The 27685-nt window shown below is 48.1% G+C and overlaps 1 protein-coding gene across 3 annotated transcripts; it reads right to left on the bottom strand.

Moving 5' to 3' along the window:
• Nucleotides 1-861: 861 nt before the first annotated feature.
• Nucleotides 862-23352, bottom strand: LOC116273504 (MAP kinase-activating death domain protein-like). Of its 3 annotated transcripts, XM_031662587.1 has the most exons (13): nucleotides 22583-23352; nucleotides 22240-22302; nucleotides 21881-22001; nucleotides 21670-21775; nucleotides 19460-19570; nucleotides 16916-17023; nucleotides 6866-7030; nucleotides 6541-6613; nucleotides 6302-6408; nucleotides 4340-4348; nucleotides 4085-4154; nucleotides 2190-2236; nucleotides 862-1847 (listed from the first exon to the last, which is right to left on the bottom strand). In XM_031662587.1, the coding sequence occupies exons 2-13, from the start codon at nucleotides 22283-22285 to the stop codon at nucleotides 1743-1745; spliced, it is 1068 nt and encodes a 355-aa protein (XP_031518447.1). In that variant the 5' UTR covers nucleotides 22286-22302; nucleotides 22583-23352; the 3' UTR covers nucleotides 862-1742. The 3 variants fall into 3 exon arrangements, with proteins under 3 accessions (XP_031518447.1, XP_031518448.1, XP_031518449.1); XM_031662588.1 differs by lacking the exon at nucleotides 22240-22302 and having other exon boundaries at nucleotides 22583-23349; XM_031662589.1 differs by lacking the exons at nucleotides 4340-4348; nucleotides 22240-22302 and having other exon boundaries at nucleotides 22583-23346.
• Between the last annotated feature and the right edge of the window lie 4333 nt (nucleotides 23353-27685).

The raw sequence follows: 27685 nt of genomic DNA, 5'->3' as shown, positions 1-27685 counted from the left end.
CAGATGATGAAACTGAGCTGTGACAGCGGAAAGCGCATTTAACTGGTCCTAGGTACTCAGCGTGATCCTTGTGCCAGCGGCCCCGGTCACAGCCGCCTGGGGGTGGAGTGAGGCAGAATCTGTGTTGTCCTGGGGTGGAGCTGCACTAGGTGGCTTGGCGGTCCCAGCCATCAATAAGCCAACAGCCGGTACACACTCATATCCCCAGTGGGAGACAGCAACCCAATCCAGCCCAGGGCCCTGGGGACCAGAAAGGTGTCAGGGCCAGGGCCCCACTCTGCTCTCACTTCCCCTAAATCCGAGCATCAGTTTCCCTTTGGGTGGGGGAAGCCAGCAGGTCTCAGAAATTCCCTGAGAGCGCAGCCAGATTTTTCCAGGACAATTCCATGAAGGCGGCTCCTAGGGGAGCTTCTGGGAGTTCTACCCAGTGGAAGACACTCCTGGCCAGGAGTCCGGGGCCCTGTGGGAGGCCCTGGCTGAGTCACCACACCTCTCTGGACCATACCCACCTGTAAGGGAATGGAGAGGGCCAGGGCCTTGGCTTTCTTTCACTTAATCTCAGTTCAGGTGAGGACACCCTCTGGCTGCTCCCTCTAGCAGCCCGTTCGTTCAGTTCACGGCAGCCCAACTCTCTGCAGGGCCCCCAGGTGCCCAGGAAGGAAAGCTCCTCCTGCAGCCTTGCTCTAGGAGACCAGAACAGGGGAGCTGGGGCCTCCGTGTGCCAAAGCTTGGACGTGGAGGACCTCATCTTCCTTCCTTCCTTCCAGCCTGAGGTGCCTTTTTAAGAGTCCAGGGACAGCCTTCCTCACGCCTGAGCCAAGAGGAGGTGTCATTTAATGCAAGGCAGCCAGGGAGCCCGAAGGGAGTCAAGGACATTTATTTCACATTCACACAGCTGTACATTTTCTATAAATAATGTGGGGCTGAAATATTTACAGTCATCTCTTGCCCATGACCAGGCTGCCTCTCCCTCCTGGCACCCCATGCCTGGAGACACAGCCTGCAGACACAGATGTGCAAACCCAGCTTGGCCTTTCCTGACCACTCCCTGATGCTCAGGCAGAGCAGCCAGTGGTCCCTGGGACTCCACGAGCCTCGCCCACTCCGTCCTCTGATGCCGAAGGCGTGGCAGGCCACAGGGAATTCGCTGCTCCACTGCAGTGACGGAGGCTGTAGCAGGCAGCAGCCCACGCTTGCGGGCCCCGGGCAGTAGCTGCCAGCTTGGGAATGCAGAAGGAAGCAGGGAGGCTGCCACTCGCTCCGGCTGCCCCCCAATTCTTCCCTTCCTCTCTGTGCCCTTCCTCTGAGAGGGCAAGCCCCAGGGTTCCCTCATTCCTCACAGAGTGAAACTGCTCCAGGCGCCCAGTCGTGCCGGGTCAAAGAGAAGGGTGAGCCAGACTCTTGCAGTGGACAGTTATAACGCCAGGGACAAGGACAAGGAACCACAACACAAATGTCTCAAGGACACACAACAGTGGGTTCACACCAGCCCCACAGACACACACTCTTGAGCCCTGAGGGGAAGGCAGTTTGGTCTTCTGGGAGTGGAGAGGGGGAAGGTGGACACGCTCAAAGACACACTCAGAGGGACACATAACCAGTAACCAACTAAGCCACAGCAGGGGCTTGCAGAGGACACACGAGCATCGTCCACTCCTCAGTCACAGCAGCATCGTGCACTTGGGAACAGAAAGGGGCCAGGGGCGTGCCCTGGGCTGGGGCGGCTTCGTAGCCCCTCTCCATCAGCTAGAGACAGGCCGGGGTGGGGTTCTGAGATCTTCCTCACTGCTACGAACTGCAGCCACGTACGAGAAGAGACACAATACAGAGTAGCAGATTTCGTGGGCCTAGAGGGGAGAGAAAACCAAGCGGATCACGATACTGAGACTCCTGCATCTCCACGTGTGGAGGATCTGCCAATGGGCAACTCCTGCCCTAACACTGGGCATGGGCCTCTGGACTAAACGTGAGCTCCAAGCAAGGAAGCTGTCCCCGTGGGAGAGGGGATCCATGTGTGTGTGTCTGTCTCCCGGGGCTCAAGACCCGTTTCAGCTTGAGTTGAACCTCTGGCAACAAGACCAGGTCCCCACTCAACCCTGTGTGCTCAGAGGGCCCACCCCTCCTCTTGTCCGAAGGTCCCCAGGGAGCCCTGCACACTGTGGCCCATCAGGGTTGAGCAGCACACTCACCATTGGTGTCTTGTACTTGTGGCTCACCACTTCTTTAATTTCAGGAACTAAAACCGGACGGGCAAGAGACAAAACAGAAAGTTCAACACTAAGAGCAGTAGTGCCATGCTCCCCCAGGCGGCAGCGCCCGGCGTCAGGGTCCCCTTCCCCTCTGTGGCCTCTCACAGTGGCTGCAGCGCTTAGGCTATGACAGGGCAGAGGCCACCAGAGGCTCTGTCCAGACCCTGCCGGCTGGGAGGACATGGCCCCAGCCTCCTCAGCTAGGCCTCTGCCGTCCGCAGTGGCTTTTACTTGATGGCTGTGATTCTAGCCACTTCTTTGAAAGCCCTGGATGGGAGGGATGGACCTTTCACCAGCCTGGTCACGGCTACTGTCCAGGGCCCCTGAGGAGCTGCTGTGGGGAATTCCCAGGTTTTGGCTGGGAGGAGAGAGCTGTTTCTAGCTTGTGTCCAACTTTGCTGAGACACCCGTGAACTCATCTTGTCACCAGCCTGAAAATTGGGTCATGTTAAACACAGTTCCCTTTATTCCCAGCCCCCTACATAGAGGGTCTTGAGGCTGAAGAGGTAACATGATACTAAACCCACAGGACGTGGCAGTGTCCTTCCCTGAGCGGCAGGAGAAGCCCAGGCCTGCCTGTGTGAGGGAGAGCGTCTGAGGGCTCTGGAGCAACACACCCAGCAGAAGACAGGCGAGTACAGCACCCAGGGAGGGAGGTGACAGGGAGCATCAGGCAAAATACACACATGTCCACAGCCCGGAAGGCAAGAGAGCCCCCCGCTCCAGCCATGCAGGGGTTCTCCTTGGCCAGAGGAAGGAGTAGGCCCCCCAGGCTCAGCCATCATCATGGCCCCTTGAGACTGGGAGCGGAGGGGCCTGGCATCTCCCTGGGGGCCAGAAAAGGCAGGAGGAGAATTGGCTGTACCTTCCTCTGACCCTGGGAAGCAGAATTTGGGGAAACTCAGGGTCAGCAGGGAATAAACTCATCAAAGGTAGAGCAAGAAGCCCAGGCCATTCTCCTGAGTTGGAAGATTCCCCCAAGTATCTCTCTGACAGAAGAGAGAAGTGAGCACACGGGGAGGAAGGTCCAGTGAGCCAGTGAGAGGGGGGAGGCAAGGTGGGAAGAAAGAGGATGGGGGAGAAAGGAAGAGATGAGCTGGCAGTGTGAGGAGCTGGTTCGGTGGAAGGGAGCTACCCACCCAGGGCAGGGCCCAAGGCAGAGACCTGGGGAGAGGCAGCACGAGCCGAGGTCACTTTACCTGCTGGAGAACGAAGGTTTTCATAGCAGCGATGAGGGGCACAAAAGAATGAAGCACAAACACAGCAGGAACTCAAAGCCCCAGGGTGAGAACCCACTACACCACTCCCTAGCGCTGGCTCCCAGCTTCGGGCTACAGCTGCCCTGCTAGGCTCCTCTGTCCCTCAAGTGAGTCTACCTGCGATGCCCCGTGCCCTTTGTCTGGCACAGAGGCCAGGTGGAGACCAGAGTGGTGCCAGGGAGGCTGGGTGGAGGACTGGGCTGCTAGAGAGATTGCAGCAGGTGATACAGACATAGTGGAGCTTGGGGGTCACCAGTCTGCTCTATCCCAAACTTTCTGACCACTGGCTGGCCCAGCACGGGGAGGTGGTGCTACTTCGCTGAGCTGCTTCAGGACCACCTCTAAACTCGAAACCCACCTGAGGCCCCATTTGCTCTTCTGCGATCCATGATCTATCTTTCCCTTCCACTTCCCGGCTCTCATCTCAGGGGTCCCTTTTCTTCCTTGTCTCTCCTGCTCCTCCTGACCTCTCTACAGAGGTTCTTCTTCTCCCTGACCCTAGACCCTCCTCTGGAGCTCCGAGGTTTGAGTTACTGCCATGTGAGTCCAGACCTAAGAGCAAAATAGTGTAATTACCAAATTCCTCCAGGACAAAGACGCCTCGAACTGTATTGCACTTTTTAATGTGATTCAGCTCTATGAAAACCTGCAAGAGAGGGAGGGAGGGCGGGGTAAGGCCCACAGGCTCCACCCCTGCCCCACACAGCACACTCTCCCAGCTACAGCCCCACCCACACAAAGAAAGTCTATTTCCCAAAGAGAGGACAGAAGAATCCACACGCACACAACTCAAAAGCGCTAAGAAGCGAAGATAGCAGAAAGGGCATGTACCTTCCGCTCCTGGCCGGAGGAGAAAGCATGGGAGAGAAATGAAGGCGTTAGTTTCAATGGTCAAACCCAACCCGAAGGCCCCGCTGCTGGCCTGGGCTGCCCGCCCGTACCCTCTGCCCAGGGCAGTGCTTGTAAGACACCGTGCCCCAGGGATCCCCACTCAGCCCATCAGGTCTCTACCCTTCCATGCATCCTCCTCCGGCGCAGAGGGCTGGCACGGGCACAAAGCTCCCCTCAGACTGTCCTTGGGGTGGGAGGTGTTGGTATCCTCCTTGAAACAGGATCCAGGATCTCCCAAGAGGTATGTGGTGATAATAATATCCGCTACCACTTGCTGAGCACATACTTGGGGTTTACAAATACGATTTCTAATCCCTGCGCCTACATGACACAGTATATAGTATTACCCCCATTTTCTACATGAGGAAACTACGGATCAGAAAGTTTCTCTGCCCATGAACGTGGAAGCTGGGCTTCAAATCCAAGCACGTCCTGACACCAAAGCCTGTGCTTTTCCCATTCACCCCAGACTGCACAGCTCTACCAGGAGGTCTGCTGCCCCCTCCAGTCCAACTGACCACTGTGTGGCAGAAGAGGGGCAGGTTGCTATCTCATTATTAACTGTGAGGTGAGATTGAGAAGCTGCGCTTTCCTCCCCTTCTCTGCGCAATCTATCTTCTAGGGGCCAAGCCTTCAACCACAGACTGGCTTGGATGGCTGCCCAGAGGGGCTGTGCCAAGGGCAGGACGAGGAACAGGGCAGAGCACCTGGGCGTTGCTCAGCAAGATCTCATCTTCAGACAGGGAGGCCACAGCACTAAAATGTGGTCAGGAGCCTGCTCCTCAAGAAATACTGACACCTCTGTGGTCCAGAAAAGCACTTAGGTAGACCCCTCTCTGGGCTGGTCCTAAGGTCTCTGGGGTTGGCTACCGCCCTAAATTCTAGATTGAAAATACACTAAGGGGCTGCTGGCAGCCTGGGCAGCTGTTTCCCGTTAAACCAAAGCTGCCCAGCTACATTCCTGGAAGAGAGCTACAACGGCTAGCAGAGGGAGGGAGACAGCCACGTCAGTCAGGCATCCACCTCCCCTGAGGGTCTGCAGCCTGGCCAGGGGCTATGGGGCTTCACACATTCGGGTCTGGCTCAGAGCCTCAGGGAGAGCAACCCGGACATCAGGGAAAGAGGAGGGAAGGCACTTGTGTGAGGAGTCAGAGCTGTGAACGGACCTGGGATGATGCGCTGGCCTCAGAAAGGAATTAGCTTAAGGAATGTCCACTGAGAGAAAAAGGTAACACTGTGTTAAAAGACCAAGAGAGAAAAAAAAAAAAAAAAAGTCAGCTCCTATGGTGGAATTACAATGAGGGAAATATGTATCCAGAACTGCTTCCCAATCAAAAGAAGGGGAATGGGGCCTGTGGAGCAGGGGACAGAGTGGGAACACTCAGAGGAAGGAAAAGAACAGAAGAATTCGCAGAAGAAAAAGGCAAATAAACACACTCCAGAGAGGACAGATACAAGCTACTTACACACAGGCACGCACACACACGCACACGCAAGCTGCACGCACACCAGAAAGACACAAAGAGATCGGCCAGTCTAGACTCTCAAAGCAAAACCACCAAGCAGAAGCATACCCTGGGAATAGAGGAAGGCAGAGACACTGCAGGGGAAGGGCCAAGTGAGACGCTCCCACTCACACTGTGTGGAGTCCAACGGATGGGGCAGCGTGGCCACCCGGCCTCGCTTCTGCCCAGCCTCCCCCGCGGGCTCCCTGGTGCACCTTCACAGCGCCAGGTGGTCGCCAACGTCACTGTGCCCTCCCCTGGGATTTCTTTCCTGGGTCCAGCTGCTCCAGTTCTCCCTCTAGCTTGAGGGCCCTCTCTCATGCTTTGCTGGGGAAGTACTGGGGGCCTGGACACTGGTCCTTCTTACAGGGAGCCTTGTGCTACTGCTCGCACCTACCTGATTGTGCATAAACTTGAGGTTGATCCCTTCCAGGGTGACCTGCAGCAGGCCACCCTCACCAGTCTTCATGTCCTGCACAGGGAACTCGCCACCCAATTCAGGTCCTGTGGTGAGGGAGGGGCTATCAGCTCACTGGTGCGGTGGGGAATCCCACCCCTGACTTCCCTGCCAGGCCCCTGACACTCAGAAGGACTGGTGGAAACAGGGAAGACACTCTCAGGAAAAACTCTCCTCACCGGGTTTGATGCTTTGCTGTCGGGCAGCAGCGCGCTCCATGCTGTCCTTCACACAGTAGTACAGCTCCCGACACTGTGGCACAGGGGGAGAGCGGTCCCATCATGGGGGCTGTCCACGGTTCCCCACCCACTGCTCTGTAATGGCCACTGAAGGCTTGGGCTGACGCCAGGACCTCCGAGACAGCTTTAGGTACCCCACCCAACAGCTGGAGACAGAAGTGTGGCTCCAGACATGGGGTTTGGAATTTTAACTTCCCAAAGATAAACTCACTATTTGGTCTTCAATGCCTACCCTAGCCCCAACCCAAACACAGATCCTGGGTACCTTTTTAGTATAGAACTTGTTGAGCTGGGTCTCAGAGCCATTTCTACGCCACAAGCACAACACCTTGGTCTTGGGACAGTAGGTCATGTTGATAAGCTTCTCGTACCACCAGCGCTCATACACTGTTCCGATGTTACTACGCAACACCACACAGTCATCGCACACCTGGAGAAGTGCACAAAGCGGCTCAGTGGTTTCTGTCTCTGACAGCCTCTCCCTAGACTGCTTCCTACAGGGAAAGGGTGGGACAACTGGCCCTGCGGCATCCCCATGGTCAGGTTTTCTGCCTTATACTCATGGTGTCCCTAGTTGGAGACACAAAACAGAACTACTGACATGCTGCCTGCTACAAGGATTGGTGGAAGAGATGGAGTCATTAGAAGAACCTGTGTATAAGTGAGGAGGCACAAATCAATCAGTTATTTATTACCTCTTTTTTTTTTTTTTTTTTGAGACAGGGTCTCACTTTGTCCCCCAGGCTTGAGCGCACTGGTGCCATCTCAGCTCACTGTAGCCTTGACCTCCCAGGTTCCCCCAAAGTAGCAGGGACTACAGGTGCACACCATCACACTGGCTATAATTTTTTTTTTTTTGAGATAGAGTCCCACTCTGTTGCCTGGACTGGAGTGCAGTGGTGCAATCTTGACTCACTACAACCTCTGCCTCATGGGTTCAAACGATTCTCCTGCCTCAGCCTCCCGAGTAGCTGAGACTACAGGCACACACCACCATGCTTGGCTAATTTTTGTATTTTTATTTTTATTTATTTATTTTTTTTTTGAGACGGAGTCTCGCTCTGTCGCCCAGGCTGGAGTGCTGTGGCCGGGTCTCAGCTCACTGCAAGCTCCGCCTCCCGGGTTCACGCCATTCTCCTGCCTCAGCCCCCCGAGTAGCTGGGACTACAGGCGTCCGCCACATCGCCCGGCTAGTTTTTTGTATTTTTTAGTAGAGACGGGGTTTCACCGTGTTAGCCAGGATGGTCTCGATCTCCTGACCTCGTGATCCGCCCGTCTCGGCCTCCCAAAGTGCTGGGATTACAGGCTTGAGCCACCGCGCCCGGCCTTAATTTTTGTATTTTTAGTAGAAACAGGGTTTCATAATGTTGGCCAGGCTGGTCTTGAACTCCTGACCTCAAGTGATCCACCCGTCTCGGCCTCCCAAAGTGCTGGGATTACAGGTGTGAGCCACCGCACCAAGTCTAGTTATTTATTTTATTTATTTATTTATTTATTTATTTTTTGAGACGGAGTCTCGCTCTGTCACCCAGGCTGGAGTGCAGTGGCCGGATCTCAGCTCACTGCAAGCTCCACCTCCCGGGTTCACGCCATTCTCCTGCCTCAGCCTCTCTAGAAGCTGGGACTACAGGCACCCACCACCTCGCCCGGCTAGTTTTTTGTATTTTTTAGTAGAGACGGGGTTTCACCGTATTAGCCAGGATGGTCTCGATCTCCTGACCTCGTGATCCGCCCATCTCGGCCTCCCAAAATGCTGGGATTACAGGCTTGAGCCACCGTGCCCGGCCAGCCCAGTTATTTATTTACCTTTTATGTGCTCTACGGACTTAAAGTATTTGGAGGAGATCTCATGCCTCCTTCTTACGACCTCAGGAATCATCTTTGTTGACAAACACAAAGGCAGGAGATCATGACAGACTTAACCAAGGAGAAAAATGGAGCTGATGTACTTTCTAATCCTGGGTCTACCCTATATCTATAAAAAATTTTTTTTTTTTTTGATACGGAGTCTTGCTCTGTTGCCCAGGTTGGAGTGCAGTGGCGCAGTCTCAGCAGCCTCCTGGGTTCACGCCATTCTCCTGCCTCAGCCTCCGGAGCAGCTGGGACTACAGGCACCCACCACCGCACCCGGCTAATTCTTTTATATTTTTAGTAGAGACGGGGTTTCACCGTGTTCACCAGGATGGTCTCGATCTCCTGACCTTGTGATCCGCCAGCCTCGGCCTCCCAAAGTGCTGGGATTACAGGCGTGAGCCACCGCGCCCGGCTCTATAAAAATATTTTAAAAAATTAATTACACAAGTGACACACGAACAGTGCCTACTGCATAAAAATGATACAATACAGGATGATATAAATTAAAAACTAAATATCTTTGACACCTTCTGTTCAACATTCTCTTTCAGGTGAAGTTATCCGTTCTTTTTTTTTTTTGAGATGGAGTCTTGCTCTGTCGCCCAGGCTGGAGTGCAGTGGCGTGATCTCAGCTCACTGCAAGCTCCGCCTCCCAAGTAGCTGGGACTACAGGCGCACGCCACCATGCCCGGCTAATTTTTTTTTTTTTTTTTTTTAAGTAGAGACAAGGTTTCACCGTGTTAGCAAGGATGGTCTCGATCTCCTGACCTCATGATCTGCCTACCTTGGCCTCCTAAAGTGCTGGGATTACAGGTGTGAGCCACTGTACCCGGCCAGTTACCTGTTCTTAAGGCTTCAAATGTTACAGGAGACATTATAGCACAGTGGTGAAGGGCACAGGTCTAAAGTCAGCCTGAGTTTAGATTCCAGCTCTGCCATTACTGAGCTGTGCCACCTGAGCAAGTTCATCTGTGTCCACAGTTCCTCACGGGTAAGACGGGGATAGTAACAGTAATAACTTCCTACAGTTACTATGAAGACTAAATGAGTTAATGTGCATAAAGTATGTAAGGTGCATACAAAGCCAGGCACACAGAAAGTACCCTAATTGTCTACTAGATATCAGAACTATGAAACTAATGATTATTACTACGTTGACGGTTCTTACCTCTTTCTCCATCTTAGACCTCTCTTCCTGAGCTCCTGAGCCTCTCAATGTCTGGATGCTTCACATGTAGCACCTCAAACTCATTGTGTCCAAATCTGAACTCAACATCTCCTCCTGGGCAGATCCTCCTTTTAAGTCTGCTATTTGAGGAAACGGCACCACCATCCACCCAGCTGCCCCAGCCTGAAATGAAGAAGTGATGCCCGACTCCTTCCTCTTCACTCTAACTACACTCCATCACTGAGTCCCATTGGTTCTAGCTCAAATATCCCTGACTGCTCTTCCACTCCCCAACCATTAACTCTTACTTTTTCTTCAAGTCTAAGCTCAAAGGTCAACTTCTCAAAGGAGTTGTCCACAGCTCCAAGGCCCTCTGCTATATATTCTCATAACTCCTGCCCCCTGAGCTTCTTTCATAATGCTCACCGTATTTTATAATACTCTATTTATTTGATTTCCCCGATAGCTAGTCAATGCTAAGGGCAATAGAAATCACGACGTCTGTCTTATTCACTGCTATAATCCCGACACCCAAAAAACTACCTAGCACACAATATGTGCTCCATAAATATTAGGTGAGTAAGGACTACACAAGACTATCAGGTTTAAGCTACTGTATAAGAGTTTACTGGAGTTCTAAAGCCTTTGGAGAATGAGTCAAAGTGGCAGAGTAGGAATGGGAAACCTGAGTTCTAGCCCCAGTCTGACTCTGTGGTTTTCTCCAGGGGGAAAATGGACCATACCACTCCACCTTTCATAATCCTTTAAGAACATCATGTAAAGGCGGGCAGAACACATTTAGGAGAACACATGATTTCTAAGCTAGAGCATTCTAGGCTAGAGAAATGCTCGTAATATACTGTTAAGAGTCGCCTAAGTGGCTGTTGAAGGTGTAAACTGGTATAGTCTTTGGGATGGCAATTTGGCAAAATCTAATGAAATTTTAAATGTAATAAGCTTGACTTGAAAATTTCATGTCTAGGACAATATCCTATAGAAATTCTCATGTGAGGGTGCCAAAATATATGCTCAAGGATATTCAATGAGCAATTTTTATTTTTTATTTATTTATTTTTGAGACAGGGTCTTGCTCTGTCACCCAGGCTGGACTGAAGTGATGCAATCAGAGCTTACTGAAGCCTTGACCTACCAGGCTCAAGGATCCTCCCAGCTTAACCTCCCCAGTAGCTGGGACCACGGGCATGTACCAGCATGCCTAGCTTACTTAAAATTTTTTTTTGTGGAGACAGGGTTTCCCTATGTTGCCCAGGCTGGTCTTGACCTCCTGGGCTCAAGCGAACCTCCCACCTCAGCATCCCCAGTAGCTGGGACCACAGGCATACACCACCACATGTAAGACTAATTTTTAATTTTTTTGTAGAGACAGGGTCTCTCTCTGTTGCCCATGCTGGTCTTAAACTCTGGGCTCAAGCAATCCTCCTGCCTTGGCCTCCCAAAATACTGGGATCACAGGCGTGAGCCACCATGCTTGGCCCAATGAGCTTTTTTTTTTTTTTTTTTTTTTTTGCGACAGAGTCTCGCTCTGTTGCACAGGCTGGAGTGCAGTGGCCGGATCTCAGCTCACTGCAAGCTCCGCCTCCCGGGTTTACGCCATTCTCCTGCCTCAGCCTCCCGAGTGGCTGGGACTACAGGCGCCCGCCACCTCGCCCGGCTAGTTTTTTGTATTTTTTTAGTAGAGATGGGGTTTCACCGTGTTAGCCAGGATGGTCTCGATCTCCTGACCTCGTGATCTGCGCGTCTCGGCCTCCCAAAGTGCTGGGATTACAGGCTTGAGCCACCGCACCCGGCCTGAGCAATATTTAAAAAAAAAAAAACAGTGGGAGGCACTAGTTAAACCAATTATGGTACACCATATAATATCTAATGGCTAAGCATCCATTAAACTAAAAAAAAAAAAAAAAAAGAGAGAGACATGGAAAGGTATATCATTAAGTGAAAAAAGCAAATTATTTAACAATATCTGTAATTTGTTTGTTGTTTTCTTTTTGAGATGGAGTCTCGCTTTGTCACCCAGGCTGGGGCAGTGGCATGATCTCGGCTCACTGCAACCTCACCCTCTGGGTTCAAGCGATTCTCCTACCTCAGCCTCCCAAGTAGCCGGGATTACAGGCGCCTGCCACCACACCCGCCTAATTTTTTTATTTTTAGGAGAGACAGGGTGTCACCATGTTGGCAAGGTTAGTCTGGAACTCCTGACCTCAGGTGATCTGCTTGCCTTAGCCTCCCAAAGTGCTGGGATTATAGGCTCATGTGAGCCACCGCGCCCAGCTCAACATTTGTAATTTGATACCACTTCCACAAGTGCCAAAATAAAATTCCATATAAATAAATTATATTTACACAAATATGCATTTTCAATAATCTGAAAGGAGTCACACAAAACTCTTTTAATAGTGGTTACCTCTGGGACAAAGGATTGAGAGGGAGTAAAACTTTTAATTATTATTATTATTATTTTTTAAGACGGAGTCTTGCTCTGTCGCCCAGGCTGGAGTGCAGTGGCCGGATCTCAGCTCACTGCAAGCTCTGCCTCCCGGGTTTACGCCATTCTCCTGCCTCAGCCTCCCGAGTAGCTGGGACTATAGGCGCCCGCCACTTCGCCCGGCTAGGTTTTTTTTTTGTATTTTTTAGTAGAGACGGGGTTTCACCGTATTAGCCAGGATGGTCTCGATCTCCTGACCTCGTGATCCGCCCGTCTTGGCCTCCCAAAGTGCTGGGATTAGAGGCTTGAGCCACCGTGCCTGGCCTTTAATTATTTTTAAACTTTTGCATGGTTTGAAACATTTATAGCATATACTGTTTTACTTTTGTAACTAAAAAAAGGGCAATAAAAACAATTTTTAAAAATCTTTGGTGGCCGGGCGCAGTGGCTCACACCTGTAATCCCAGCACTTTGGGAGGCCGAGGCGGGCAGATCACGAGGTCAGGAAATTGAGACCATCCTGGCTAACACGGTGAAACCCTGTCTCTACTAAAAACACAAAAAATTAGCCGGGCAAGGTGTTGGGTGCCTGTAGTCCCAGCTACTCGGGAGGCTGAAGCAGGAGAATGGTGTGAACCTGGGAGGCGAAGCTTGCAGTGAGCTGAGATCACACCACTGCACTCCAGCCTGGGCAACACAGCAAGACTCTCAAAAAAAAAAAAAAAAAAAAATCTTTGGTCGGGTACGGAGGTTCACACCCGTAATCCCAGCATTTTGGGAGGCCGAGGCAGACAGATCACTTAAGACCAGGAGTTCAAGACCAGCCTGGCCAACATGGCAAAACCTCATCTCTGCTAAAAATACCAAAAATTTGCCGAGCGTGGTGATGCATGCCCGTAGTCCCGGCTACTTGGGAGGCTGAGGTAGAATCGCTTGAACTCAGTGGGTGGATGTTGCAGTGAGCCAAGATTGCGCCACTGCACTCCAGCCAGGGTGACAGGGCAAGACTCCATCTCCAAAAAAAAAAAAAAAAAACATCTTCCTTGGCCAGGCACGGCAGCTCACACCTGTAATCCCAGCACTTTGGGAGGCTGAGGTGGGCGGATCACTTGAGGTCAGGAGTTTGAGACCAGCTTGGCCAACATGGTGAAACCCCATCTCTACTAAAAATACAAAAATTAGCCGGACATGATGACATGTGCCTGTAGTCCCAGCTACTCAGGAGGCTGACGCAGGAGAATCGCTTGAACCTGGGAAGCAGAGGTTGCAGTGAACCAAGATTGCGTCACTGCACTTCAGCCTAGGCAACAGAGTGAGACTCTGTCTCAAAAAAAAAAAAAAAAAAGAAAAAAATTCCCAAATTGCTGTCCAATTGATCATGCAGAAAGCAGGCTATGCTCTGAGAAAGGCTAAATCAAATAGCCTCACAGTAGCCAGGTGATGTCACAGTGACCATGGTGCACTCTTCCCTGGCATGGCACCACTTCAAGGAAGTGGCATCTATTTGGGCAATGCGTCCAGTCCCACACTCCAGAGACTTAGCATGAGGCTCCCTCTGTACAGTGGTGAGAGTAAGAGTAGTCCAAGGAAACTGCTGGAGAGATTTTTTTTGTTAAAGGAAAAGAAAAGGGCAAGAGTCATGCGGCACTTCTACTGTGGTGCAGGCGTCTTGAGTCAGCCCTCAGCTCCGACGGGCAACAAGGCAAATTCTAACACTTTAAAGGGTGACATGAAAATGACTCTTTCTTGGCTACACTGACGTGTATGTTTCTGCTTCAGGGTAAGCCCCTCTGTTTGGTAAACTACCTGTTCAAAAAACTGTGACTGTGGAAATCAAATTCAGCTAAATCACAGGGGAACAGATAACATAAGCAAAATTTCACTACTTTATATTTAGGAGTTGTACTTGGTCCTTAAAATTACTTAGAGGTCTGTTTCAGAATTAAAAACACAGAAATGAAGGAAACATGGTCAATTTCCTTTATAATCCTAGAGAGTAAGGCTTTTTCTAACTATGTCTCAAAATCCAGAAGCCGTAAAAGAAACTATTGATTAATTTAATTATATAAAAGTAGCCAGGCGTGATGGCTCACACCTGTAATCCCAGCACTTTGAGAGGCTAAGGTGGGTGGATCACTTGAGGTTAGGAGTGCGAGACCACCCTGGCCAACATGGTAAAACCCCATCTCCACTAAAAATATAAGAATTAGCCGGGTGTGGTGGCAGGCACCTGTAATCCCAGCTACTTGGGATACTGGGGCAGGAGAATTGCTTGAACCTGGGAGGCAGAGGTTGCAGTGAGCCGAGATCGTGCCGCTGCATCCAGCCTGGGCGACAGAGACAGACTCTGTCTCAAAAAAAAAAAAAAAAAATTATATACAAGTAAAAAATTTATGGGTGTCAAAAAATATCATAGGCAAAATCAGAAAAGACAAATGAGGAACTTTCTGGTGGGCAGATCAGACTGCCCACATCTGAGCCCATTGATCAGTAGGACAGGGATGACCATAAGAGGCAACAGGAAGCATATAGCACCACTCATTAAGTGTTCTTCCCAGAAGAGTGAATCTGAAAGTGATCAAACCTCTAAACTGAACTACCAGTCTATGAGAAATATGTGACAGAGAAACACGCTAACAGAAAGGAGACACAATCAGCAAAAAATCTAGAATGTAGGAGACTCCACAGGGCAAATGATCCAATTTCTTCAACAAAATAAATTGCAAAGGGGGTATTACATGTTATGAGACACTTAAGAATTCCATCAACCAAAATTACAAATACATTGTCCCTCTGACCCAGCAATCTCATTTCTGGGAATCCTTAGACACACTTGCACATGTATAAAATGAAGCAGGCACAGCATCATTCACAGTATCACTAACAGCAAATTTGGAAGCAACCCAAGGATCCATATGTAGTGACTGGTTAAATAAATTAAGGCACAGTCACACAGTGGAATACACGTAGCCATAAAACGAGTGGGAAAGCTTTCTCGGTACTGATACAGAAGTGGACCAGGACAATATTAAATGAAAAAACCCAAGGAATAAAGCAATTGATAAGATGCGCTATCTTTCTGAAAGAAAGGACAAAAATAGGTCAGGTGGCGTGGCTTATGCCTATAATCCCAGCACTTTGTGAGGCCAAGGTGGGCGGATCACTTGAGGTCAGGAGTTCAAGACCAGCCTGGCCAATATGGTGAAACCCCGTCTCTACTAAAAATAGAAAAATTAGCTGGGCATGGTGGTGGGTGCCTGTAATCCCAGCTACTTGGGCGGCTGAGACAGGAGAATTGCTTGAACCCAGGAGGCGGAGGGTGCAGTGAGGTGAGTTTGGACCACTTTTTGCCTGAGCAAAAGAGCGAGACTCCGTCTCAAAGAGAGAAAAAAAAGAAGGGAGAAAAATAAGAATTTGTGTTCATCGAGACTCCATCTCAAAGAGAAAAAAAAAAGAAAAATAAGAATTTGTGTTCATATTTTATTGTTTGCATAAAAATCCACTGGAAGGCCCGGGGCACTGGCTCATGCCTACAATCCCAGTACTTTGGGAGGCCGAGGCGGGTGCATCACTGAGGTCAGGAGTTCGAGACCAGCCTGACCAACATGGCGAAAACCCATCCCTAAAAAAAAGTACAAAAAATTAGTCGGGCATGGTGGCAGGCGCCTGTCATCCCAGCTACTTGGGAGCCTGAGGCAGGAGAATTGCTTGAATCCAGGAGGTGGAGGTTGCAGTGAGCCGAGATCACGCCATTGCACTCCAGCCTGGGCATCAGAGCAAGACTCTGTCTCAAAAAGAAAAAAAAAAATCCACTGGAATTTACAAAGGAAACTAATAAAAGTGGTTGTCTATAGGATGAAGGGGTGAGGGGAGTGGAAAATTCAGTGGAAGGGGACAAGAATGAGTGTAAGACTTCCCAATGTGTACTATTTTCTGTTATTCTGATTTATGAACAATGTGACTATATCATCTACATACAGATAGATATCTTTATATGTGTGTGTGTGTGTGTGTGTGTGTGTATAAAATAAATAGGGCTGGGCGCGGTGGCTCACACCTGTAATCCCAGTACTTTGGGGGGTCAAGGCAGGTGGATCACTTGAGGTCAGGAGTTCAAGACCAGCCTGGCCAACCAACATGATGAAACCCCGTCTCTACCAAAATACAAAAAATTGACCAGGCATGGTGGTGCATGCCTGTAATCCTAGCTACTCAGGAAGCGGAGGCAGGACAATTGCTTGAACCTGGGAGGCGGAGGCTATAGTGAGCCAAGATCACGCCACTGCACTCCAGCCTGGGTGACAGAGCAATACTCTGTCTCAAAAAAAAAAAAAAAAAAAATGAGTATCATCTACTATAACTATATAGAATTTAATTATCTGAATAACAATCTGATAATCTGGTTGGGTGCGGTGGCTCACGCCTGTAACCCCAGCACTTTGGAAGACCAAGGTGGGTGGATTACTTGAGGTCAGAAGTTTGAGACCAGCCTGGCCAACATGATCAAATCCCATGTCTACTAAAAATAGAAAAATCAGCCGGGCATGGTGGCTGGCGCCTGTAATCCCAGCTACTTGCGAGGCTCTGGCAGGAGAACTTCTTGAACCCGGGAGGCGGAGGTTGCAGTGAGCTGAGATCAAGCCACTGCACTTCAGCCTGGGTGACAGAGCGAGACCCTATCTCAAAAAAACACACACAAAAAAACCAGAAAATCCCAATCTGATAATTTAATGATAAATGGATCATGAAGATGAATGAGAGAAACGAGAAAAATATTCTGGCATCAGTTCTAGGAGTTCCCTGTGACTCTCCAATAGCCCTTTGGGCCCCCAGCGTGAACCAGCACCTACCTCCATGAAAAAGATATCTCCATTTGTATCTGTCCCTGCATGTACCACAAATGTCTGCTTCTTCATATGCCGGCTGCCACTGGACCAGATAGAGAGATCGCGTCCATTCTGATGAAAGAGAGATTTTTTTGAGACAGTCATACATCCCTCTCAAGAGGGCTCTGGGCCAAGAATTCCCCACCCAGCAATCAAATTCGTATCAGCTTCCTCAGCACAGTCTCATCTGCTGGCCACTGGTCACCCAGGAAGTGGTTTCAGATGTTTTGGTCTCAGAAGCCCCATATCTCTTAAAATTTATTGAAGATTCCAAAGAGCTTTTGTTTATGTGAGTTATAGATATTTACATACTAGAAATTTAAACAGAAATTTCTCAAATAATTATAAAAACAATTAATAATTCATTAATAACCCATTACATAGTAATATAAACATTTTTAAGAACTATATTTTCTATAAAAAAAGGCACCATTTCACATTTTTGCAAATCTCTTTAATGTTTGACTTAACAGCAAATAGCTGCATTCTCCTATCTGCTTCTGCATTGAGTCTGCTGCAGTATGTTGCTTTGGTTGAGGTACATGAAAAAAACGACCTAACAGTTACGTATTTGGAAAATGGAAGAGGATTTTCATAGCCTTTTCAGATAAATAGACGTATTCTTTTTTTAACACTATACCAGAACTTGAGAAGTAGCAGCTTCTTTTTTTTTAGAGACAAGGTTTCGCTCTGTCACCCAGGCTGGAGTTCAGTGGCATGACCATAGCCCATTACAGCTTTGAACTCCTGGGCATAAGTGACACTCCTGCCTCAGCCTCCCAAGTACCTGGGATTACAGGCATAAATCACAACACCCAGCAACAGCAGCTTTTGAAAGTCAGCTGCAGTGTGGAATCTGATAGCCCATCAATGAACGCTTTACACTATTACATTAAAATCCATTTAGGCCAGACATGGGGGCTCATTCCTATAATCCCAACACTTTAGGAGGCCAAGTCGGGAGTACTGTTTGAGCCCAGGCAGGAGTTGGGAGACCAGCCTGGGCAACAGTGAGCTCCTATTCTCCATACATCTTTTTTTTTTTTGAAACAGGGTTTCATTCTGTCACCCAGGCTGGAGTGCAGTGGTGCGATCGTGAATCATGGCAGCCTCAACCTCCTGAGCTCAAGTGACCTCAGCTTCCCAAGTAGCTAGGACTACAGGTGCATGCCACCGTGCCTGGCTGATTTTTTTATTTTTTGTAGAAATGGGGTCTCCCTTGGCTGGGAGTGGTGGCTCACACCTGTAATCCCAGCACTTTGGGAGGCCGAGGTGGGTGGATCACAAGGTCAGGAGTTAGAGACCAGCCTAACCAACATGGTGAAACCCCGTCTCTACTAAAAATATAAAAATTAGCTGGGCGTGGTGGCGGGGGCCTGTAGTCCCAGCTACTAGGGAGGCTGAGACAGGAGAATGACATGAACCTGGGAGGCAGAGCTTGCAGTGAGCTGAGATGGCACCACTGCACTCCAGCCTGGGCGACAGAGCGAGACTTCGTCTCAAAAAAAAAAAAAAAGTATAATCAATCAATTTAATAAAAGTAACAGTTTTCACTGCTTCTTCAAGGACATTTATAAGCACAACTAGCATTTTTAAAAAACTAAGAGTGTAAGCCAGGTGCAGTGACTCACGCCCGTAATCCCAGAACTTTGGGAGGCTGAGGCAGGCAGATCATTTGAGGTCAGGAGTTCGAGATCAGCCTGGCGAATGCCCGTCTCTACTAAAAATACAAAAATTAGCCAGGCATGGTAGTGCATGCCTGTAACCTCAGCTACTCAGGAGGCTGAAGCAGGAAGACTGCTTGAACCCACAAGGCAGAGACTGCAGTGAGCCAAAGTTGCACCATTGCACTCCAGCCTGGGCAACAAGAGAGTGAAACTCTGTCTCTCCCTCTCTCTCTCTCGCGCGCGCTCTCTCTCTCTCTCTATATATATAAATAAATCAGCTGGGTGTGGGGGCACACGCCTGTAATCCCAGCTACTCGGGAGGCTGAGGCATGAGAATCGCTTGAACCTAGGAGGTGGAGATTGCAGTGAGCCAAGATTGCGCTACTGCACTCCAGCCTGGGCGACAAAGTGAGAGTCTGTCTCAAAAAACAAACAAAACAAAAATAAAAAACTGACAGTGTATCGAGGCAAGGAATACAATGGCTGCTGGCATAGTTTGGGGCCATTGTCTTCACTTGGGTTAAAGTGCCAGCAGTTGTACCCACCACTGCTTTGGTACCATCAGTGCAAACGTAACCCTATGAAAATGGCAAATAACATTTTAGAATAATTTGAAATAGTTTTCACCTTCTGAATCCTCAGCAGTCCAGACCACACATCAAAACTGATGCACTATGATAGTTTTATACAGAGAATCCCATCACAGAACACAGGGACTAATGCCTCATTTAGAGTCAAAGACAACTGCTCCATTTGCAAAATCAGGGGTGAACTGGACTGGAAGTGACACAAACCAAGAAACGACCCATGGGAAGCCTAAGGGGTAGCCAGATGTGCTTACCAGGTTCGCCAGCTGATCAAGCACCTCATTGATTTGCTGGCTGTACACAAGCCCAATGTGCGACTTTCCCATTAGGCGCCTCACCTTCTTGCGGATGTCATTCTTATTTACCTGAAAAGCCAAAACAGGACTCTTAACAAGGGATCTGCTCTCCTCTCGACTGAGGTAGAGAGAAGAGAATGTACAAGTGGGTTTCCCACCATCTGAGAGAAGTGAAATTCTGAAAGACCACATCACTGAACAAGGGAGAAAACTTTCAACTGTGTATTCTGCCACCATGAGGGGAAGAAAAGTCCTGGCTCTGTCTCTAGTTAGCTTCTGCAGAAAAGTGGCTCTTAGAGCAGTTCTGGTTCCAGAGGACACTTTCTCCCTATCCCCACTCAATACCACAACATTCACCCCTACAAGGGCTCTGAAAACCCCCAAGGCTCTTCATAGTGTAATTCAGAAATGACTTAGAGTGGCAACACCAGACTGGGTTGTAGCTAAGACATCTCTGAAGGTTAGGGATCATCATCCTTTCCCAGCCAGAGTCAACCAGTACCCTCCAAATTCCAGAGTACAGTGAAACTTACACCAGGAAATGAAGCAAACCAAGAGGGGCTGGGGGCATTCTCTGCATTTGATCAACTGATCCCTTCACACTTAGGGAGGTTGGGGAGAACAAAAGGAGGAGAAACCCAGTGGCTCCTTCTCCAAACAATTCTCTTCTACCCATCAACTCCACACTTATGTTTCCCTTTGAGAGCAGAACTCTTCTACTTGGTAACATATGTCTTCCACAGCCACAAAACCAAGTACAACATACCAAGTTCTGTCTACTATTACTTTGTTAATGGCTGGCTCTTCTTATAACTATGGAAAATTCTGTAAGATATAGGGCTGTCCTGAAAAACAAAATCTGAGCATCGTTTCTTTTTTTTTTGAGATGGATTTTCACTCCTGTTGCCTAGGCTGGAATACAATGGTGCGATCTCAGCTCACTGCAACCTTCTTCTCTAGAGTTCAAGCGATTCTCCTGTCTCAGCCTTCCAAGTAGCTGGGATCAGAGGCGTGAGCCACCATGCCCAGCTAACTTTTGTATTTTTAGTAGAGACAGGATTTCACCATATTGGTCAGGCTAGTCTAGAACTCCTGACCTCAGGTGATCCATCTGCCTTGGCCTCCCAAAGTGCTGGGATTACAGGCGTGAGCCACCACTCCTGGTCCTGAGCATCCTTTCTAAGTTTTAAAAATCCACTACTGTAAAAAAGAAAAATTAATTCATTGTATTTTGTGGGAAGCTCTACTGGCATCCTGAAACTACTCAGTAAAGGGAGACCATATAAATCTCAAAATAAACAAATAATGGCTGGGCATGGTAGCTCCTGCCTGTAATCCCAGCACTTTGGGAGGCTGAGGCAAGAGGATCACTTGAGGTCAGGAGTACGAGACCGGCCTGGCCAACATGGTGAAACCCCATCTCTACTAAAAATAGAAAAATTAGCTGGGCGTGGTGGCAGACGTCTGTAATCCCAGCTACTCAGGAGGCCGAGGCAGGAGAATTGCTTGAACCCGGGAGGCAGAGGATGCAGTGAGCCAACACCGTGCCACTGTACTCCAGCCTGGGTGACAGAGTGAGACTCTGTCTCAAAAAAAATAAAAATAGAAATAAATAAATAAATAAATAGTATGGAATCATCAGTTCTTGGCCAGGTGCAGTGGCTCATGCCTGTAGTCCCAGCACTTTGGGAGGCCAAGGCGGGTGGATCACCTGAGGTCAGGAGTTGGAGACCAGCCTGGCCAATATGGTGAAACCCTACCTCTACTAAAAATACAAAAACTAGCTGGGTATGGTGGTCTGCACCTATAATCCCAGCTACTGGGGAGGGTGAGGCACAAGAATCACTTGAACTGGGGAGGTGGAGGTTGCAGTGAGCTGAGATTGCGCCACTGCACTCCTACCTGGGCAACAGAGCAAGACTCTGTCTCAAAAAAAAAAAAAAGAGAATCATCAGTTATTTCTACAACACTCCTTAGTAAAACAGGCTGGCAGCTTCAGAGAAACAGAACATTGCTAAGCTGGCAGAGAGGCCTCAGACTTTCAATCAAGAAGACAGCCCTAAGTAAGATACCTTGATAGCTTCCCAGCTGCCCCGAAATTCAGGTGACAGGAACAAGCCTTGCCCTTCTAGCATCAGTGGAGCTGGACACAGCAAAAATGACATTACCTTCATCAGCAGCATGTAGGAGATGAGGTTGTGCAAAAGGGTGGCCAGCAAGCGATCTTCATCATCTTCCAGGCGCTTCCGGTCATGTTCTCCCAGGGACAGGTACCTAAGCAGAAGACAAAGCACAAGTCAGCCCTCAAGTGGGAGACCACGGAACTAACCAGGAGGAGGCTGAGTCTGCATATTCCCAATGGTTTCCTAAGCCCCATACCTGTCGATCATTTCCTGGGGACCCTGGTCCATACCCATGCCTTCTCTCTCCAACATCACAGCATCTAAGAAGGCATCTTCCCAGAATTGCATTTGGTCCCATAAAGTAGAACGCTCTTTGCCTGCATAGAATAAAGGTTTCTTAGGGGGCCTATTTAACATTTAAGAATATAGCTGCCAAACAAAAATAAAGAGTAAAATCCAGATAAAAGGGAATAATTACAAATTCCAGGGCAAAGCAAACACAATCTCTCTACCCCAGATCTAACATGCCTGCCACCAGCCCCAGATGCCTTCAAGTAAGGCCCAGTCCCTCCCAAGGAGGAGGGATGAACACAGCACACAAATAAATGTGGTTACTTATAGAAAAGGTCTCCATAGCTGCATCCTCTAACTGGTCCCACATGGATCCTTTGTCCCTTCCTGCCAATTTGAGAGCAGGAAGGACCATGGTAGCAAGAAAGGAAAGAAAGGAAGACAGAAAGGCAGAGGCTGTTGATTAACACCAAAACCCAATCTTGTCCAGTTTTCACCCACTGCTTGTTCTGGACACAGTAAGTCGCTTGCTTCAGGTATAAAACTGCTATCTAATGTCAGCATTGAGATCAGCAGAAAGCCAACCAGCTACTTGTTCAGTGTGACCCTCTCCCCTGGCTGAGCCAGCTTTCTCCAGTGCAAAGGGCCTTCCCAGTGTGTTTCTCACCTAGGAGTCCCTCATAGAGATAGACTCGCTGGCTCACATCTTCAGAAGTGCGAATGGGGCTGCCTGCCAGCTTCTCCTTTACGCTTGGCTTCAAGCTATGGGCTTTACCCTAGAGAGAAGAGATGATAGGTCAGTGGCCAAGGTAGCAATGAACAGGGGCAAAGGAAACCAAGCATTTCACTAAGAGGCTGTCACACCAGTCACCATCCATTAACAACATAAACTCCAGTACCCATGCTTCTGCAAGTCCACTTACGCTGCTTTCTGTTACTGCCTCCTAAACTATACAATAAAGTTTTCGTTTTTGACTTATCTTTACTCCTTAGTCTCTGTAAGATTATTTTCTCTTTAAAGCAACAACAATAACAATCAGATTAATTCTCTGTGTAGTTACGTAACACAGCAGAAAGAACCCAGGGTTTACCATCAGACTGACTAAGGCTCAGATCCCTGCCTCTTATTAGCTTATGTGACCTTAGGTACAAAAATCAGCTTCTCTGAGCCTCATTTTCCTAATCTGTCAAAGGAAGGTTATAATACCTACCTCATAGGACTACTTTACAAGAATTAAATTTGAAGATACATATAAAGCACCTAACAGTGCCTAGCACATGGCTAGTAATTGAGAAATGTTCATTTCTTCTTTCCTATCTTTTACTGTCCCTAAGAAATATCACTAACTTCATCTGCTACTGCTGAGTAGATTTTCTATTCATTAAAAGATTTTCAGCCGGGTGCAATGGCTCACGCCTGTAATCCCAACACTTTGGGAGGCCGAGGTGGCTGGATCACCACGTCAGGAGATCCAGAGTTCCTGGCTAACATGGTAAAATCCCATACCTATTAAAAACACAAAAATGGGAGGCCGAGATGGGCGGATCATGTGGTCAGGAGATCGAGACCATCCTGGCTAACACGGTGAAACCCCGTCTCTACTAAAAAAAATACAAAAAACTAGCCGGGCGAGGTGGCGGGCGCCTGTAGTCCCAGCTACTTGGGAGGCTGAGGCAGGAGAATGGCGTGAACCCGGGAGGCGGAGCTTGCAGTGAGCTGAGATCCGGCCACTGCACTGCACTGCACTCCAGCCTGGCGACAGAGCCAGACTCCGTCTCAAAAAAATTAGCCAGGTGTGGTGGCACACACCTGTAGTCCCAGCTACTTGGGAGGCTAAGGCAGAAGAAACGCTTGAAAACCCTGGAGGCGGAGGTTGCAGTGAGCCAAGATCGCACCACTGCACTCCAGCTTGGGCGACAGAGTGAGAGACTGTCTCAAAAAAAACAAAACAAAACAAAACAAAACAAAACACCTAAAAAGAGACAAAGTAATTATATAGTAACAAAGGGATCACTTCAGCAAGAGGATATAACAATTGCAAATACATATGCATTCAACACCAAACAGCTATATAAAGCAAATATTGCAAATATTATTAGATCTAAAGGGAGAGACATACTCCAATACAGTAACAGTTGGGGACTTCAATACCCCACTCTCAGCATTGGACAGATCATCTAGACAGAAAATCAACACAGAAACACTGGATTTAAACTGCATTTTAGATTCAGATTGCATTTTAGACCAAATGGACCTAACAGACATTTACAGAACATTCCATCCAACAGCTGTAGAATACACATTCTTTTCATCAACACCCAGAACATTCTCTAGGACAGACCACATATTAGGCCACGAAATAAGTATAACGAGAAATTTTAGAAAACTGAAATCACAGCAAGTATCTTTTCAGACCACAAGGGAACACTGTGCTCTGAAAATTAGAAATAACAAACTTTTAAAATCATACGAATACATGGAAATTAAACAATATGCTCCTGAGTGACCAATGGGTCAACAAAGAAATTAAGAAGGAAATTTAAAAATGTGTTCACACAAATGAAAATAAAAACACAGCATACCAAAACCTATGAGATACAGCAAAAGCTGTATTAAGAAAGAAGCTTATTAGCAATAAATGTCTACATCAAAAAAGTAGGAAGATTTCAAATCAACTTAATGATGCAGCTCAAAGAACTGTGAAAGCAAGAACAAACTAAACCCAAAATTAGTAGAAGAAATAATCAAGAACAGAGCAGAAATAAAATTGAGACTAAAAAAAAATAGGCCAGGCATGGTGGCTCACGCTTATAATCCCAACACTTTGGGAGGCTGAGACAGGTGGATCACCTGAGGCCAGGAGTTCGAGAGCAGCCTAGCCAACATGGCGAAACCCCATCTCTAGTAAAAACACACACACACACAAAAATAGCCGGGTGTGGTGGTTGGCACCTGTAATCTCAGCTACCTGGGAGGCTGAGGCAGAAGAATCACTTGAACCCAGGAGGTGGAGGTTGCAGTGAGCCAAGACTGCACCATTGCACTCCAGCCTGGGCAACAAGAGCAAAACTCCGTCTCAAAATAAATAAATAAATAATCAACAAAATGAAAAGTTCATTTTCGTAAAGAGAAACAAAATCCACAAACCATTAGAGCTAGACTAACCAAAAGAGACAGAGAGAGAGAGAGAGAGAGAAAGAGAGAGAAAAGACTCCCGCCAAAAAAACACCAAAAACAAAAAAGGAAACATTACAATTGCCATCACAGAAAAACAAAAAATCATTAGGGACTATAACTACATGCCAACAAATTAGAAATGGATACATTCTTAGACATAAACAACCTACCAAGATTTAACCAAGAAATAGCAACCTGAACGGTCCAATTACAAGTAATGAGATTGAATCTGTAATAAAAAGCTTCCCATCACAGGGCATGATGGTTAATGCCTGTAATCCCAGCACTTTGGGAGGCTGAGGCAGGCAGATCACTTGAGGCCTGTAGCTCGAGATCAGACTGGCCAACATGATGAAACCCTGTCTCTACTAAAAATACAAAAATTAGCCAGGCATGGTGGTGAATACCTGTAATCCCAGCTACTCGAGAGGCTGAGGTATGAGAATTGCTTGAACCTGAGAGGCAGAAGTTGCAGTGAGCCAACATCACACCACTGCACTCCAGCCTGAGCAACAGAGCAAGACTCTGTCTCAAAAAAAAAAAAAGTTGGGCGCAGTGGAGCGCACGGCTGTAATCCCAGCACTTTGGGAGGCCGAGGGGGGCAAGATCACTTGAGGTCAGGAGTTCGAGACCACCCTGGACAACATGGCGAAACCTCGTCTCTACTAAAAATACAAAAAATTAGCTAGGTGTGGTCGTGAGTGCCTGTAATCCCAGCTACTTGGGAGCCTGAAGCAGGAGAACTGCTTGAACCCGGGAGGTGGAGGTAGCAGTGAGCTGAGATTGCGCAACTGCACTCTAGCCTGGGCAACAAAGCAAGACTCCGTCTCAAAAAAAAAAGAGAAAGAAAGAAAAGAAAGGCTCAGGACCCAATAGCTTCAATGCAGAATTCTAAAAACATGTAAAGAAAAACTAATACCAAATACAAAAGTATTCGATAAAAGTCAACACCCCTTCATGATAAAACCTCTCAACAAGTTAGGTACAGAGCGAACATACCTCAAAACAATAAAAGTCACATATGACAAACCCACAACCAACATCATACTAAATGGGGAAAAGATGAAAACTTTTCCTCTACGATCTGTAACAAGACAAGGATGTCTACTTCCACCACTTTTATTCAACTGGAAGTGCTAATCAAAGCAATTAGGCCAGAGAGAGAAAGGGCATCCAAATTGGACAGAAGGAAGTCAAAGTGTCCCTCAAAGCGGGCTGGGTATTGTGGTTCACACCTGTTAATCCTAGCACTTTGGGTGGCCAAGGCAGGTGGATTGCTTGAGCCCAGGAGTTCCAGACCAGCCTGGGCAACATGGGAACACCTTGTCTCTACAAATACAAAAATCAGCTGGGCATGGTGGCGTATGCCTGTAGTCCCAGCTACTCGAGGGACTGAGATGGAAGGACTGCTTGAGCCCAGTAGGTGGAGGCTGCAGTGAGACTCGAGATTGCATCACTGGCTAATACGGTGAAACTCCGTCTCTACTAAAAAAATACAAAAAAATTAGCCGGGCATGGTGGTGGGCGCCTGTAGTCCCAGCTACTCGGGAGGCTGAGGCAGGAGAATGGCGTGAACCCGGGAGGCGGAGCTTGCAGTGAGCCGAGATCACGCCACTGCACTCCAGCCTGGGCAACAGAGCGAGACACCATCTCAAAAAAAAAAAAAAAAATTAATGCCCTAAGAATAAATTCAAGGCCGGGCGCGGTGGCTCAAACCTGTAATCCCAGCACTTTGGGAGGCCGAGACGGGCGGATCACGAGGTCAGGAGATCGAGACCATCCTGGCTAAAAAAAACGGTGAAACCCCGTCTCTACCAAAAAATACAAAAAACTAGCCGGGCGAGGTGGCGGCGCCTGTAGTCCCAGCTACTCGGGAGGCTGAGGCAGGAGAATGGCATAAACCCGGGAGGCGGAGCTTGCAGTGAGCTGAGATCCGGCCACTGCACTCCAGCCTGGGCGACAGAGCGAGACTCCGTCTCAACAAAGAAAAAAAAAAAAAAAAAAAAAAGAATAAATTCAGTGAAGGAGGTAAAAGATCTCCATGAGGAAAAATAGAAAACACTGATGTAAGAATGAGTTTAGGGAAAAGATGTAAAGATATACCATGTTCATGGATTGGAAGAATATTGTGAAAATGACCATACTACCAAAAGTGATCTACAGATTCAATGCAATCCCTACCAAAATACCAATGGTATTCTTCACAGAAATAGAAAAAACAATCCTAAAATTCATATGGAACCACAAAAGACCCCAGATAGCCAAAACAATCCTAGGCAAAAAGGTATCACACTACTAGACTTCAAAATACAAGAGAAAGCTATAGTAACCATAACTGCATGCTACTGGCATAAAAAACAGACCCATGGACCAATGGAAGAGAATATAGAACCCAGAAAAAAATCCATATATTTATAGCCAACTGTTTTTTGACAAAGGAACCAAGAATATTCACCAGGGGTAGGGACAATCTCTTCAATAAATGGTGCTCGGAAAACCTGATATCCATTATTCAGAAAAATAAAACTAGACCCCTACCTCTCACCATACACAAAAATCAACCCAAAATGGATTAAAGACTTAAATATAAGA

The sequence above is a fragment of the Papio anubis genome, unplaced genomic scaffold, assembly GCF_008728515.1.
Source record: "Papio anubis isolate 15944 unplaced genomic scaffold, Panubis1.0 scaffold778, whole genome shotgun sequence".
Lineage (NCBI taxonomy): Eukaryota > Metazoa > Chordata > Mammalia > Primates > Cercopithecidae > Papio > Papio anubis.
Note: the sequence above shows the minus strand (reverse complement) of the source record. Positions and strands in the feature narration are given on the sequence as shown.